Genomic DNA, 15,801 nt, shown 5'->3' on the forward strand with positions numbered 1-15,801 from the left:
CAAGTACCTTTTGGTTGTCCGTGGAGAACTGACTAGTTTGTGTGATACGACCTTTCTTCCTTATTTTCCCTTTGCTTGTTAAGGCATACAGAGAAATGGTTACTGATAAGCTCTGGAAATTTTTTCTGGAAATTAAAAATTAAAGGCTCTTTTGCTGCCCTTTCATACTGTACTGTCCAAGCAGTCTTGTAATCATTGTCAATAGCTCAGCTTTTAGTGGCCCTGCGCATCTCCCAAGGTCTGAAGTAAATAATTTCATAATGGAGTCTGTTTCTGGGAAAGGCAGTAAGAGGACCACAGTGGATGAAGATTCCTGCAACTCAGATTGCCCCTGTTCATTACATTGTAGCAGAAGAGGGTCTGAAATACATGAAGACTTGGATTTTTATTAGGGAATGCGAATGAGAAGTGGTATTATATCCCTATAGTATTTTTTTACTTTCTGGAGGGGCAAAAGGCGAAATGAGTAGCATATTAATAGAATCATATTAAAAGGCCTATCCCAATACAATTTTCAAAAAAATGTTCCTTTTTGTCTTAATATATGTTCTGGATACCAAAATAAGTTAGGCTCAATCTGAGCACAAATTAAAAAAACCCCAAACCCAACAGAACACTTTCATTTTAAATTAAGCAGTTTGAGGAGAGGAAGATGCCAGAATACTGATGTTAATGAAGCATATCAGTAATGGTTACTGTCAGTACTCATGGCTTTTTTTCCTTAAGGAACAGTTCTCTGAAGCCTTGCACAGGAGAAAGAAAAATATGCATACTTTATTGAAAGCTTGGACTTTTGTCAAAACATTATCTAGCCTTGCCCACAACTGGAATTCAGATCAGCAGGTTTTTTTTTTTCCCCTTTTTCCTCTCTTTATTTTACTATAACATTTTTTTTAGGAGAATACATACTTAGAAGCACTTTCCCAAGAGGATGGCTTCTCTGTTACAGTGTTTGGCCAAGAGGCATGAGCTGGAAGGAAGGATAGGAGCAGGGTGCCAAGCTACTTCCTGCAAAGCTGGGCACCCCAGTTCTGACCTCTGACCCCCCTGAACTGTGTGTTCCACTCTGGCCCCCTCTGCCTGCCTTTCTGGGATGAGTTACCTGCTCCTGAGCACTACAGTGGTGCTGAGATGGCTAAGGTGAAAAGCAAGTGCTTGTGTTGAAATGTTAGCAGTGTGTTAAGTGCTAATGTTAAAGCACTTAGGAAGTACCTGTGCTTGGAAAGGAGGGTTGTGTCTGCACAGGGACTGACCACCACCTTGTGCAAGACTAACCCAGTAAACACCACAGTGGCTTTTTATTTTCATGATGTGGAGACCAAATGGCACAGAAAAAGGCAGAAAAATTCTAGAATGATTTGGGCTGGAAGGATCTTAATGACCATCTAGTTCCAGCCCCCCTGCCGTGGGCAGGGACTGCTCCCACTGGACCAGGTTGCTCAGAGCCCCATCCAGCCTGGCCTTCAACACTTCCAGCATAGGGCATCCTCTGGGTAACCTGATTCAGTGTCTTACCACCCTTGTAGGAAAAAATGTCTTCCCTATAAAATAAATGAGCATGTCAGTGTGGCAGAGTTAATGTAGCACTAGTTTGGTCTATTCAGCATTATGTACAGCACTCACTAAAAAAGAGACTTTTTTATATTCCCCCGAGTAGTGGTGCATGTCTGAATAATTTACAGGGCTGCAGCAGCAACTGATATATCCCATCTTCTTGTCCATTTTCATGTGGAAAACAGTTTCAGGTATTTTTGCTTGTAACATGAGAACCAAAGCATTTGGCTCAGTGGCCTTCAGGGCTATAAAAATAGGCTTGGCTTGGACTGGACTGATGGCAGAGGACTGAGATAAGCAGCTGTGAGTGCTTTGCCATGGCAGCATGCCCACCTGGGGAAACAGCCTGTGGGGAAGCTGTGCTGGGGAGAAATAATCGGTGCTCCAGGGTGGGGATGCCATTTCCACCATTCCAGGACAGTTCATAATTCATCTCACTTCTTCCTCCTGTGTGGTCTCTCCCTCTGCACGTGGTGGTCTGACACGAGCACTTAGCATCACATCCAGGGATATGGGAGTCATGAGGACCATGGGACACCAACCCCCTCAGTGAAATGCGTGAACTCCCCACATTTCTCATGTCCACCTTCCCTCCAGAGCACTGGGACCTAGGCATAATGATTAAGTATTTTGTTGCAATTTGTTTCTACATACCATGTTGAAAAAAGTCCCAATTCAACAGAAACCAATTTACCCAGTGGCAGTGTTTGATCTGGCAAGGTCTATGCTAGAAGTAATCTAAGGGTTTGGATGTTGGGTATTTTCCTGGGTGAATAAACACTTGGAGCATTAGGTCTTTATGCTGAAATCTAATGTTGCCTGTACTTATCTTTCAGTGTGGTGAGCCCTTATCGTTTTAAAGGAAACAGAGCCTTCCTACAGCCGTTGGAGGAGTCCTCCTTCATCCTTTTTTCTTATGTACTTACCCGAATAAGTTTTGCAACTCTTTTTTTCTCGTGGTAGAGGTGTAATAAATACTTTTGAATGGGTACTGTACTGTATCAAAACCTGTTTATACAATTTTGCAAAATTCAACAAAGTGCGGTTGCATTAAGCTGTTATTATTAGCAGCTTTGCGTAACTGATGGTGTTATTATCCAGCAAAAACATGGATTTTAGGATAGCCTGAGTGAAATCAACAACCCGCTAAACATCTGAGTTTTGAACTTTTAGAGAAATCAAACAATATGAAAGATCTAGAGATGTCCCAAATCATTTATGCTGGGGGCCATCACTGGCCAACAGTAGCTTAATGACTGCTGCCCTGGGCTGTATCCTACCTTGGTGCAGCTCCAAAGCTTCCACCTTAGCCTGGAATGCCCAGGGCCTGGCACTCTCTAGGTGGGCTGTCAGAGGTGAGGATAGAGGCTGCAGTGGTCCTCATTGCATCTCAGCCCTGGGTCTTGCTTTGGGCCACCCATGGGGTCATGGTCACAAGTTAGGGCTCCTGCATGGTGGGCTGGTTGAGGCCTGATAAGAATCAGCTTCATGGTCCTCCCATCCCTCTCTCAGCAAGGACATTGGTCCTAGCAAGAGCTTCTGAGATGCTTTGCAGAGCCAGGCAAGCAATCTGTGCTATTTGGTGCTGTCCCAGGAGTGCCCTTTTGCCAGGCTGATCTTATCCTAGCTGGTGTGAAAAGCAGGTTTCTGTTCCAGCTGGAGCCCAGGGATGGCAGGGGGAAGGGAATGGGTACATCCATGTGTCCCACCCTGTGTTCTGCCTGGTGGTGGGCTGTCCTTCAGGCAGTTCTTTTGCCTCCTCTAGCATGGCTAGTTGCTGTCCACCATGGGTCTTCTGAGACACTTAATTGTTTGCAAATCATTGCAGGATAGAGGAAGCTGTGTGGAGAAGTATAATTAGGATTCAGGGTATGAAGTGCTTCTCTGCCTCAAAAAGCCAAGATTAATTCTGCTTTATTGAAGCTGTTAGTTCAATTTCACTGTCCTTAAAAAAAAACCAAAACCTTTATTTTTATGATCATGTGAATTGTTTGATTTGTTCTTTTCTCCCAGTTCACATGCCTAAGCACCTTAGAGTGATTCTTGTAGCTGTTAACTTTCCTTGTAAAACAGCAGCCACTGGGAAGCAACCTGTACTGTTAGCTCCTTCTACTTCCTGGAAGAGTTTTCTCCTTTCCAGTAAGAGTACAGCTTTTTTCAGACTACTGGGCTTATTTTTCTTTCTGCCCCCCCCCCCCCCCCCTTTCTCTGGTGGAGCAGATGTAGCAAGCAGCAGTGAGCTCCCAAGGATGAATTTGAAGGCATGGTTTTTCCTTTGTGGTTTTGCACTGGAGCAATTCTGCTCTATGACTGTAATTGTAAATACCCCAATTTGCTGGTTTTGTCTTACAAAAATAACCTAGTCTGACTGAAAAAAAAAGAGGGTATGAGTACTTAAAACATGGCTTTGGCATGATATGAGTGAGTGCAGCCACCAAGTGCTCTTTTTCATGTTGCTGCAGATCAGTCACTGCAGTCCATAGAGACTGTGTGGTGCCATAATTTTCTTGACTTTGGAAGTGCCAGGTGCCTGCAGCTGAGAGAAACCTCAGCTGTGGAGTCACTGAACATATTGGTTTGGGTCCTTGTATGGTGGTTTTAGGCCTCTGCCCTAAAACTTCCATCTTGCTTCATATTTATTACTATATTCTAAAACCCCAAACTCTTACGTTTTCTACCCTGTGATATTACATTCTTATAACCAACTACACACCTGTAGTGCAGTGCTATCAATCAATTTTGGAAGCCTGTTCCACAGCCTCAGGTCCTATGCAGTGCTCTCCTGGGAGTCAGAGTCTGTCTGTACAGAAAGTCTAAAATTCTCAGCATCCAGAACTCCCAACAATAGTCCTGTGCCGGTTTTCTTGGAAGGGCTAGATTTGGCAGATGCTCTTAAGTCAGGCATTGTTGCATATCTGTCCAGCTAAACTGGTCTCAGGTGCAGTGGAAATCTCAAGTATTTTTTTTTTTCCGAAGTAGACTTAGGAGAAATGGAAGGACGGTTTTCTCTCTGCTTCAAGCTTCTGCAGCAGTCAGTTTGTTTGTACAGTGACTAAAGATGTTCCCCAGGATGCTAGAGACGCAGGCTGGACTCTGTCTTCTCTGTCACCCCTTTCATTTTGGCAGGGAGGGTGTAAGTGCTTGATTTGGGAAGTTCAGGGCTGTGTGGGAACAGGTGTCTCTGTGCATCTGACCCCCTGTTCCTCAGATTTCAAAAGTGCCATCAGAATTTCTTACTGACCAATTGCACGTACCGCATGTAATTGCTTCTTTGAAGTACATTGGCTTTTATTCCCCATTTTGTAATGGATGGATGAGTTCATGTTAATCAAAAGATCCTGGCTGTGGTGACTAAATGTCTTACTTAAAAACCAAGTAGAACTGAAAGGGTAACAATGCTGAGTGTTGGGGCACCGCAGGCTTCCTTGTCACTTAGATTTAAATCTCCTTTTTTTCTTCTCCTTGTCCCTCTTTTCCCAGTGCCTCCCTCTTCCCCACCAAAAAAAAAAAAACCAAAACAAACAAAAAACCAAAAAAACAGTGGCAGCTTTGACCTTTTCCCTTTTTGTTTTATTTTTTTGGGAGGGTTTTATTAACTTATTAGTCCCAGACTCCTAAGTGCCTCTGCCTTGCAGCATGGTTTAGCTGCTGAAGTGGCCACCCCATTTTTGAGTAGTTCTCAAAAATTTCCCTTTGAGGCCTTTAATATATGATGGAGGTAGGTAGAAATCATGTTGCTGTATGTAGAGAGGGTGTCTTGGACTGCCTCTTGAACATTGTCATAAAAGATGGAAATAACAGATAGTTTTTCAGTTTGAGTTTCTAGTTTGAGTTCAGCTTTACTCACCCTCTGCCCCATGTCTTGGAAGTTTAAAACGATTTTAGAAATCCCATGTGCATGGTTAACAGAGATTCAGGAAAGGAGCCTGCATTCTTTAGTTTGAAAGATATGGAACATTTAGTAGAAGTTGATGTAAAGTTAACTTACTGTAAACATGTTCCTTTGCCTCGATGAAAATATGACACAAGAGAAATTGTAATGGGATCTTTTATCTTTATGTGGGGAAAGAAACCGTATCTTCAAAGATGAAGAGTAGTGCAATTCTGATAGTTCATTTGAGAACCTGATTCTTATAGAAATATTGTTGATTAATTTTTTTTTATGTGTGTGAAGAAATGCTCAGCAAATTCATAGTGCAGGATGTCCTGATTGTGTTCTATTTGGTTACAGGTTAACCTCTGTAAAGGAGAGACAGTACCTACCTATTGTAGAATTTGAAATTGTTTCTTGCTAATTTTATACTTCAATTTATTTCTTGTATTGTATCCATAGTATGCATGTACATTTGATATAAATATATGTGTAATTGGAAGTAAAACAGGCTTGTTTTACTTAAAGGTATCCCTTTTTCTTTACTCAAACAACCAGATATGCATGAAAGTAGATGTTTCAGTGAAATAAAAACTACCAAGTAAAGCATGCGATTTCTAGTGAGTTTTCCAGATATGTTTTATAAATTTACTTCTGAAACATATAGATAGATATTGCCTCTGTCTGAAATCTAGCTTCCAGCTGAAGTGTTTAGATTTATTGAGAAGTATATAATTTCAGTAGAAAAGTGTCTTTCCACTTCTCCTGTCTTCTCCATATGTGTCAAAAGTATGCATATTACACCAGACATTTGCATGTGAATTTTAGCCTAAAAATATTCCTTCTGCATGAAGAAACTTGCACCTTTTGAGGAGCCTGCAATGTTCTGTCAGTGGTCTTTTGTGGAAGGCTTTGTAAACCCATGTCTGCATCTTTCCATAGTACAGTTACTGTGTGGTTAATTGCTTTTCCTGAAATATTTCTGTGTCTTGGGAGGTCAGAAAACAGACAAGAAGTTGGTGAAGTGGCTCATTAAAGGGGAAGAGCTACTCTGAATTTTAAGTTCCTCCCAGAAATCTTGTCTCATATAGGGTAAAAAAAAAATAAAAATAAAAAAAGAAATAAAAAGGGATTTTTGGGAAGAAAACCAGGGTAGCAGTTCTCTTTTCCTCTTCTGCTTCTGCTTCCTTTTCATTTATTGCTGTCTTAAAGTATAAATGGTTTCACTTTCATCAGTGATGTGGAAAGAGGTCTGCATCACCCTGACTGAAGGCAAGCTGATGCATCAATATGTGAGCCAGAGGCTCTTTATGTAATTTATCTTGCTAGCCAGATACCCTTCTGTTTTTTAAACAGATTCTGTTTTAAAAAAAGGCCCTTCCATGGGACCAACTGTTTGGACATGTTATGAGGAAGATGTTTGCTCACAAGCTGGGTATTTTTCAAAACAGGTTTCAGCATCAGTGTACTGTTGTTTGTTTCCTCACTCAGGTATCTATCTTTAGGTTGGTTGTTTTTCAATGTTATGATGCAAAAGTTACCCCCAATGAATTAGTTTTTGTTATTTTCTTGCTACCACAGTTTCAACAAAATTACCATATTGGCCCGGGTGCATATATTAATGTTTATCCTTTTCATGCTTCTGCAAATGCACTCTTAGTAATCTCTTTTCCCTGTTCTCTACCTCTCTCAGTCTCTCATCCAAAAAATAAAGGAGCCCCCAAACACGGGGATGGGACCCACATTTTGCGCTTGCTCAACTTTAGCAGTACTTGCTGTTGTTTTCCTTTGCTCCCCTTATGTCCCCTCTGCAGCAACCCCACTGCAGCCCCTCCTGGCAGAGGTGGGACAGGACAGGACACCCTGTGGATGGCTTAGATTTTATGGGTGGGGTTGCTATTCCTTGCAAACTGCTCGTAGAGGGGCCAGGCCACCTGGGCTTTATTCTGGCAGGTATCCTGATGGCCACGCTCTTTTTCTTCTATTTGCAACTTAGTTATGGCTAATCTTTGTCATCCTGAGTTAATATTTTAGCTAGTTTAGAAAAGGGAGGTGATTATTTGTTTGTACAGTTGAAGGAGGAATGGGTTTCTTTTTAATAGTTTGTAAGCAAAATTGAAATTGTAAGCAGAAGTAAACAGTGAGAAGAGGAATTGGGTTTTATGGTCTGTTATTCAGGAAGAGAAAAAGGAATTAATTTTGCACAGGCTAAGAATTAGTAAAGCAAAACTTTGCAGCTACTTCTGTGCTGTCATGTATTTTTTTCATGGTTTCTGAAAGGAAAAAAAGGTATTTTCGTTAAGCATTCTCTAGGGATTTTGGTAGCACTTGCTGTTAGTTGACTTTTTTCTATGACTTTAGTGAAATGAAAATGAATCTTTCTCATAGGCCTATCATCAGGGGAAAACATGCACAGCACAGAAATGTCTTCTTCTGTTTCTTTTCTGTGGTGTCTCAATTCTTCTGAAATTTGAAATTTAAACCCTATTTTTGTTCTCTGCATCATTTGATGCTCTCTTACTGGCTTTAATCCAGCTGTTTTGAAGACTGCACACTAAAGTTTTCTGCACACTGTTTTCTGTGAGCACAGCCAATTTGCTACCTTTTATACTAGGATTAGTTTTTATGCTTTTTTCTTGTTGTTATAGGAGAGCATGTAGCAATTTCAGGTATTATACATGTCATCAGTCTGCAAATTCAGATCTCCATTTTAAATAGATGAGTGTAATATCTGGTCACATATTTAAGTGAGAAGCAAACTGCTGTTGAAGAATGTTTCACTGTACAGTTTTAAGACATATTGTGTCCAACTTCTGCTTGGCTTTGAAAGCAAGATCATTGTTTTGTGTGTGTGCAAGGAGGAAGTATTTAAAGTAATTCTCTTTGGTCTCAGGTTATTGATGATTGATGCTGTTCCATGTGAGCTTCTTACAGCTTCTAGACCAGAAAGTGGTTGAAATGCTGTTTGGTTGTGTTATACTCAAATTAATTAGCTGTCATTTGTTATCCAAGTGAGAAGGCAATTAGGACTTTGTAGGTCTCTATTATTTCCATTAATCACTTGGGTGATGGACTGGAGAATGCCAGCATGTGGTGCCAAGGGCTGACAAACTTTCTGGAGATGGAGATTAGTCCCTTTTGTGTTGGGTTAATGGTGAAGAAATAAAAATACAACAGGTTTAAAAAGTTACATGTGCAAAGTGAAAAAAAGTATTACAGAAAACTTACTAGATACTCTAGGGATAAAACAAACATGGAAAAGCTGTTCCTCACCCTCTGCCATCCCTCTCTTTAGGAGATTGTGTTTCTGCAGAATGCACAGGAAAATTGAGTATAAAGCTGCCCTGAATTGCTATTTGTAAGCACCATAAGCAAATTCTGAGTTACTTTAATATGCAAGCTTGCATATGCAAATCATGGCATTCAGATAACTTTTTCAGGGATAGCTTGGTTTTGCCTGCTAGGGGAATGGGTAGCAAGAAGCTCCAGGAACTCCAGGTGTCCTCCAGATTGGAAAGTCTTTTTTGGGGTCAGCAATTGCTGCAGCTCTTAAAAATGAATTTGTCTGTATTGAAATCAAGTGCTGATTTACAGTGGGATACTGCTGCAAGCTTTCTTGGATACAGTGGTATGTATGCAAGATAGAGGAGGTGATCTTCCATTCTGCTAGTGGCTGAGAATTCAGTAGTGGTGAGCATCAGGTCCAGCTGAGAGTGTCATTCTTAAAGATAAGCTGGAGACATTCCAGTGTAAGTTCAAGAGCAGTGAGCTGTTTGAAAAACATGAGTCATAAGGAATAGATGAGGTGATTTGGGTTTCTTTAGAAAAAGAGAAATCATTAAAGGGTGGGAAACCATGATGTTACTTTTTCATTATGCTGAACATTAATATCAGAAGTGCCTGTGGCCAGTTACTCCGCATGTTCCAGGGAGCAAGATTAATTTCCAGCAAGAAAATTTAAGATTGTGGTAGATTACTTGTTTGTTAGGGTTTTTGTTTGGTGTTTTGTTTGTTTGGTTTTGTTTGATTTTTTGTTTGGTTGGTTTTTGTTGGTGTTGGTTGGTTTTTTTTTTTTTTTTTTTTGTTTTTTTTTTTTTTTTTAAGAAATTTAATGAAGGTAGTGGAAGAGGCTGCCTGGAGAAGTTGTTGTATCTTGATTGTGGCGCTTTTGAACAGCAGGTTAGACAAACACCACTTACAGTATAGGTGTATTTATCCAACTTCAGAGCAGGGCTGGAACAGTAACTTCTTAAGATGCCCTCAGGTCTTTCCACTTCAGTTCTGTGGTTATATACATATATATGAGGCAAAACCAGAAATGCAGAGGATTCTGTATGCTTTTGATCTTCTAATCTGGTTTGCCTTTTGCATTCTGAGCACCTGTAAATTAGAATATAAAACTGGGGAAGAATTGTTATTATTAATTATTTATTAATATTTAATTATTAAAATACATTCTGTATTTTAATTTTACAGCTTTAAATGTGAAACAGCTTGCAGGCTACAGAAGTGAGAACTGGCATTAATCCTCTCTCCCCCCCTTTTTTCTTTGCAGGTCGCTTGGTTGGAGCCCTGGATGCCGTGTTAGACTCTAACGCACGCGTTGCTCCATTTCGAATTTTACTCCAAGTTCCAGGCTCACAGGTTTACTCTGCCATTGCATGTGGTGAGTTATTGAATGGATCAGAAGTTTACTGGGCCATAGCTATTGGTGAGTCACAGATGGAAAACCCCAAACCGATTCTGAGCATGGTCAGTGTCTGCATGTCCAGGAAGCTCAAGGTAACCCCAGCTAGTTGTGCGTGTGTGGAAAGCTTGTTTAACATACAAATTAACCTCTGGTTAAAATCACTGATAAAGTGTTACCTAGGAGCATCAAGTTTCAATGGAAAACTTGTTTAGCTGTGGGTGGTTTGCTGCTTTCATTTTCTGTGTTGCAAAGTAGTGTGGTTCTGTTCCTGTGCATGTCTTTTCATATGGCAGTGGTCATCCCTTACAGCAAGAAGCTACTTAGTCTGGGCTTTCACCAGCCTAGTCTTTCACTTCCTTACTGTGAAATGTCTTCACACACTTTGCTATAATGAAATATAACTAGAACATTTGGAAGATTTAGGAGGTAAAGTTGTTAGCGAGGGAGGGAATGTCAAATTCCTGATCTGTTATGCACTAATCCCTTTTGCAATGTTTCTGTAACTTCTGAAAGTCAAGTTCATCTTCAGGAACATGATATTAACATGAATTGCAGCAACCTTGCCATGACCCAGTAAAAGCTATCTGAAGTTCCATTCATCCCACTGTTGCTTGGCCAGTGTGCAGGGCTGTTCTTACTTCTTCTTCTCCCATCTCAAAAATCGTAGCGTTGAAATTTACAGCAGTTTTTGGGAATGGTTCAAAGCTGTGACTGGGGAGCATTAAGAAGCGTCTCTTTAACAAAAGGGTGGCCAGATCCTGGAACAGGATTCATTCTAAGAGGTGGTTGATATCCCACCAAACCTACCAATGTTTAAGAGGCATTTGGACAATGTCCTTAGCTTCAGTAACTTCAGCTTTTGGTCTGTCCTGAAGTGGTCAGGTGGTTGAACTAGAAGATTCCCAGGATTTCAAGGAAAACAAGGAGAGCTTCTTGAAATGCATCAATAACAAAAGGAAAACAAAGAATAATGTGGGCCTGTTACTAAATTGCCCAGAAAACAGATTGCCTGGAGAGGTTGTGGAGTCTCCCTTGATAGGGACTTCCAAGAGCCATCTGGACACAATCCTGTGCAATATGTTCTGGGATAACCTTGCTTGACCAGGGAGTTTGAACCTGATGAAGGGACCCATTGTGGTCCCTTCCAGCCTTTCTCATTCTGTGACTGTTGTAGATCCCTTCCAACTGAAAATATGCTATCTTTTTCTATGCTTTCTTATACAGATGAAGTAATGAAATAGTTAGATAATGTAAATATTGGCATGTCACTGATAGTGTTTGACATAGTAGTCTTTTATATAGAGTCAGTTTATATATTCACCCTAACCCTTTCCTCTCTACATGCTTATCCAGCAATTTTTCCTTGGTTCAGCGGAGATCCCTCTGCATGTTCCCCATTAATACTGGGAATTTTTCCCTGGGCCAGATGTGTGTGTGAAGAAGCTTGCGTAAAGTCTATTTGGGCTATTTTTGTTTTGGCTAGGTTTTCTTTGTTTTGCAATTGCTATGTGCTTTCTATCCCTCCTCCCCTCCTTTTTATATTTAAGTAATGCCATCTCATGGAGAAATTTAAGACCTTCATGCCGTTACAGTCCTGTGAGGAAACCAGGTAGCTTTCGCTGGAAAAGCATTGCTTTCATGGCTTCTTGATTATTCGAGCATATGCAATACTACTTTCTGGGGCTGATCCTTGCCCTACCCACACTCTTACTGCACACAGAATTTGGTGTGGTTTTTTGATTTTGGTTTTTTTTTTTTATTTTTTGAAGGAACACCAGATGACAAACTTGCTGGGTTGGAATAGCTAAGGATTTTGCTGAGACAAACTTACATGATTAATGTTTTCTAAAATTCTCTTTGGCTTTTCTGAATGGATGCTCATCCCTGAGAAAATGAGATTTATAGTAATGGAGCGGAAAGCAGAGGGGTCTGTTTTGTGTGCTGCATGGGTAGAACATAGACAATTGCCAGAGCTGCACAGAACTCAAGAACCATGGAGCAGAAGCTGTTTGTGACTAATATTGCTGCGCTGAAATCCTGACATGAGTGTCCAGGGGAGAGCTGGCAATAGGAGTCAGAGGAGCATCACCCCAACCCCTTCTTGGGAAGGTGGAGAAGGACATTCCCCACACAGAAGTGGCCTGTTCCCGCTGCTGTATAGTGAGGGCAAGGAGCAGTTCCAGGAGCTCCTTCCAGTCTCCCAGTGTAACTTAATTGTGGATAGCCATCATGTCATCAAGCAGTTAATTAAAATGACATTTTGCATTGTATGTTGGCAGTCCTCTGTTGCAGGAGCTCTAGGCTTAAATGATAATATATGCATAAGGGTCAGGTCTGTTACAGACATTTGCAAATCTCAGAGAGGTGCTAGGAAATCTGATCCCTGCACGGCTGTTCTGGCAGAGATGTTTTAATCCAGATGGTTAATCATGTTATACAGTACAGGGTAAAAAAAATAAAGTCTAACCTCATCCCTTGTGTAGAGCCACTTGAAATTTTCCTTTCAGAAGGCTCATGGGCAAAAAAGAAACTCAAGTCTCAGTCAAGCAAAGTTGGTTTTAGGAGAGGGAGAATAAAGGATTTGATGAGAAGTGGGTTTAAAGAAAAGATTCTGAGGAATGAGGCCGTGGTTAGACAAAACACTTGACAGATGAATAAGGTGGTAAAAGGTGGAATAAAATGCTATGCAGAACATCATCACAGGAAGAGGAATAAGGAATGGAAATAAGAGATTGGCAATGCTTGGGTCAAATCACAGAACAACTTCAAACTACGAAATAGAAATTAGAAATAAAGAAGGGACTCAAAAAGTTGAGTTGGCCTGACCAAATGAAAGGGCCAAAATGACTTTTTGGTATTTGAACAGAAACCCTGGAGGCAGGCAGGAGATATTGCAGGAGTCCCTGTGGAGTATAGCTGCTGCCTGGGCCCAGAGCAGTCCCAGCAGTGTGGATACTACTATCTAAAGGATCTTGCTCACAGCTTATTTCACAAGAGGCAGCCTGACAGCTTGCCCATATACTTGGTATCTTTTAGGTTACTCAGAAATAAAGGTTCAACTCAGTATTTGCTTTGTGCAGCCATTTCAGTATAAAATTACTGCATTTCTGGTGTTCTTAAACATTTATATAATTTGTTTTCTTGACCTAAAGGACTTTTAAGTGTCTCTGATTTTATGATTTTTTAATTTAAATTTAACCTTGATTAATGATATTTAAGAAGTTTCATTACAAGACCTTCCTGTTAGGGAAGTTAAAGCATGGAAGGTTTCCCTGCCAGCTGGCATTCTGCATGGAAAACAGAGCAGAGGGAAATGGAAAATCCTCACATAAATTTATAATATTTTGTTGTTGTGAGGCAACATGATGCATCACTAATGTACACACAAAACAAATCTTGAGATAATGGGTCTCCTTTTTGAGATTAATTTTATTATTATATTCATGTGTGATTTGTATGTCTTTTACATACAACTATTTCTCTTCTTTCTTCCACAAGCAAGGCACTGGGAGAAGCAACTATTACTGTCTTTAGTTTTTTGCTTATAAGGTCTAATTACTGACTAGTAAGATCTGGAGGGGCCAGATTTTCCTTTGTTGGCCTTGTATGGTGCCCATCTTGCTATGACTTTTCTGTCATCGTGTCATGCATAGACAATCCAGTTTCAAGCAGAAGGAGACAAAGCAAATCAGTAATGAATGAAATATTATTTCTGGAGTTAGTGTGAACAGATTACATTTAAAGAACCAGCAAACCCCTCAGATGTTTAGAGAAAGAAGCTTTAAAGATTTTAAAAGTTGTATTAGTCAAAGATTTCTGTTCACATTATTTCTTCCCCAAACTGTAGAAATGTGCGCTTGTAGAACCTTTAGGTGTTGCTGAACCAAACTCCTTTTTAGGTACTTTATTTATTATAGAGGGCTTTGTATTCCTCTCAAAGGGTGTGCACGTGTATGTGTGGGGTATGTGTGTGCATGTGTGTATTGAGGGAGGCAGAGAGGAAGATCGGGGACTTTTGGGAACAGGGCATAAATCAAAGGTTTCCAGTGGCCACTTAGAGGATGTCATGTCAGAATAAGCTGCAGTCTAGTAGCTCAGGATGAAGTTTTGATGTTTTTCTGCTTTGACTTTTAATGCAGCATTTGCTGGCTGAGAGCATTTGAGAAGATAAAACTAAAAGCCCTAAAACTAATTCTCTAAAACAATGAGGTTTTTTTTTTTCTCTAACTATGCTGCTATGAACGAGACCTTTTTGACCTTCTTGCTGCTAAGAATTCTGAGGTTGAAAGTTCAGTTTCTCATAATAAATTTATGAAATAGTACATTTTATTGCGTTTATTTCTCCCTTGCTTTCCATTTTATTTTTTGTAGGATTAATTTCAATATACTATTTTTTGCTTTTCTCTGCAGGTGCCACTGCAGAGGAAATAAACCAGCACTGGGAATGGCTGGAACAAAACTTGCTCCATACTTTGTCTGTGTTTGACAATAAGGAAGATATTGTTAGTTTTGTCAAAGGGAAAGTGAAGGTAAGGAAACTGTCTCACTTACCCCCTCCCCTACCCAATAACATATGGTTTTTTAGAAGAATGTAATGAAGTTGTTGTCACTCATCCTTGGTTCTGATCATATAAACATGACTTGTTTTCTGTGTGGCTCTTGCACCTGATGTGGCCAGCACATGAAGCTGCTGGCTAGCCACAAGGTTGGAGAAATGAGCATCCTTTTGGACGGTTAAAGAATTTTTAAAGTAGAGGGATTTTGTGACCATAAATCAGATTAAAAATAACAATGGCATGTGGGTAATAACTTAGAAAGCCTGGTGTTCTGATCTCTGCTTTTAATGAAATACATACTCTAAGAGGAGCTTGGTGATGTCTGGGTAGGGGTGTGGGTTCACTGGTGGCTGCTGTTCCTCAGGTCCTGCTACAAGCTTTTTCTTGCTAAGAGTTTTAATGGGATGTTCTTCCCTCCATAGCCTATTTTTCAATTTGGAAATTTTGTAGGAACATAATGTTTTTGGTGAATTTCAACCTTGCTGCTGTGAGCTCTGCGGGCTCTGAATCTGGGGAAGAAGAGGACAAAACCAAAACATCACTGTACAAATCCCAGTTTTTATCCTGCTTTCTTTAAAAAAAGGCATATTATCTAAAGTGCACTGAAATACCAAATTCAATTAATCTCTCTTGATATCACAGTGACAACCTGTTACCTAGCACAATACATATCTAAAATTCTTCAGGTTTCATTAGTTAATGTTAAATCCAGGTTTTGGACCCTTGCACCTGCTGAAGACTCTTAGCATGTTAGGACTGCTTGGTAATTACAAACTATAGCAGGTGCTGTAACATATGGATTATTTGTCTGCATGGTGCAATGCATACTTAACTCCTTTGATGTAATACCACTATTAAAAATCTGAAATCTTAATTATATTTATGTAGATGTTCTTGCGTTGTTCTTGTAATGGTTCCAAACATGTCTCAAGTTATTGACACATCTGACTGTTTTGCTTCTTCATAGGTAAATAGTACTGGTCAGTAGCCACAACTGTTAGTCTATTTTTACTCTGTGTATATGAAATAAGAGCATAATGAAAGTGCAGAGATATGGTCCTGCCAGACTCATTGAAAAACCTATGGATAAGGTAAAGAAGGCCCCAAAAGTCTCGCTTTGGGAGCATTCA

At 40.2% G+C, this 15,801-nt stretch overlaps 1 protein-coding gene across 1 annotated transcript in view; it reads left to right on the forward strand.

The window, feature by feature from the left end:
• Positions 1 to 15,801, forward strand: part of TBC1D8 (TBC1 domain family member 8) — a 49,233-nt gene that overhangs the window by 4,124 nt on the left and 29,308 nt on the right. Inside the window, exons 2-3 of the mRNA XM_053970736.1 lie at positions 9,981 to 10,091; positions 14,526 to 14,644. Coding sequence (XP_053826711.1) covers positions 9,981 to 10,091; positions 14,526 to 14,644 — 230 coding nt within the window. The remainder of the gene's footprint in view (positions 1 to 9,980; positions 10,092 to 14,525; positions 14,645 to 15,801) is intronic.

The sequence above is a fragment of the Vidua macroura genome, chromosome 2 (assembly GCF_024509145.1).
Source record: "Vidua macroura isolate BioBank_ID:100142 chromosome 2, ASM2450914v1, whole genome shotgun sequence".
NCBI classification, from domain to species: Eukaryota; Metazoa; Chordata; class Aves; order Passeriformes; family Viduidae; genus Vidua; species Vidua macroura.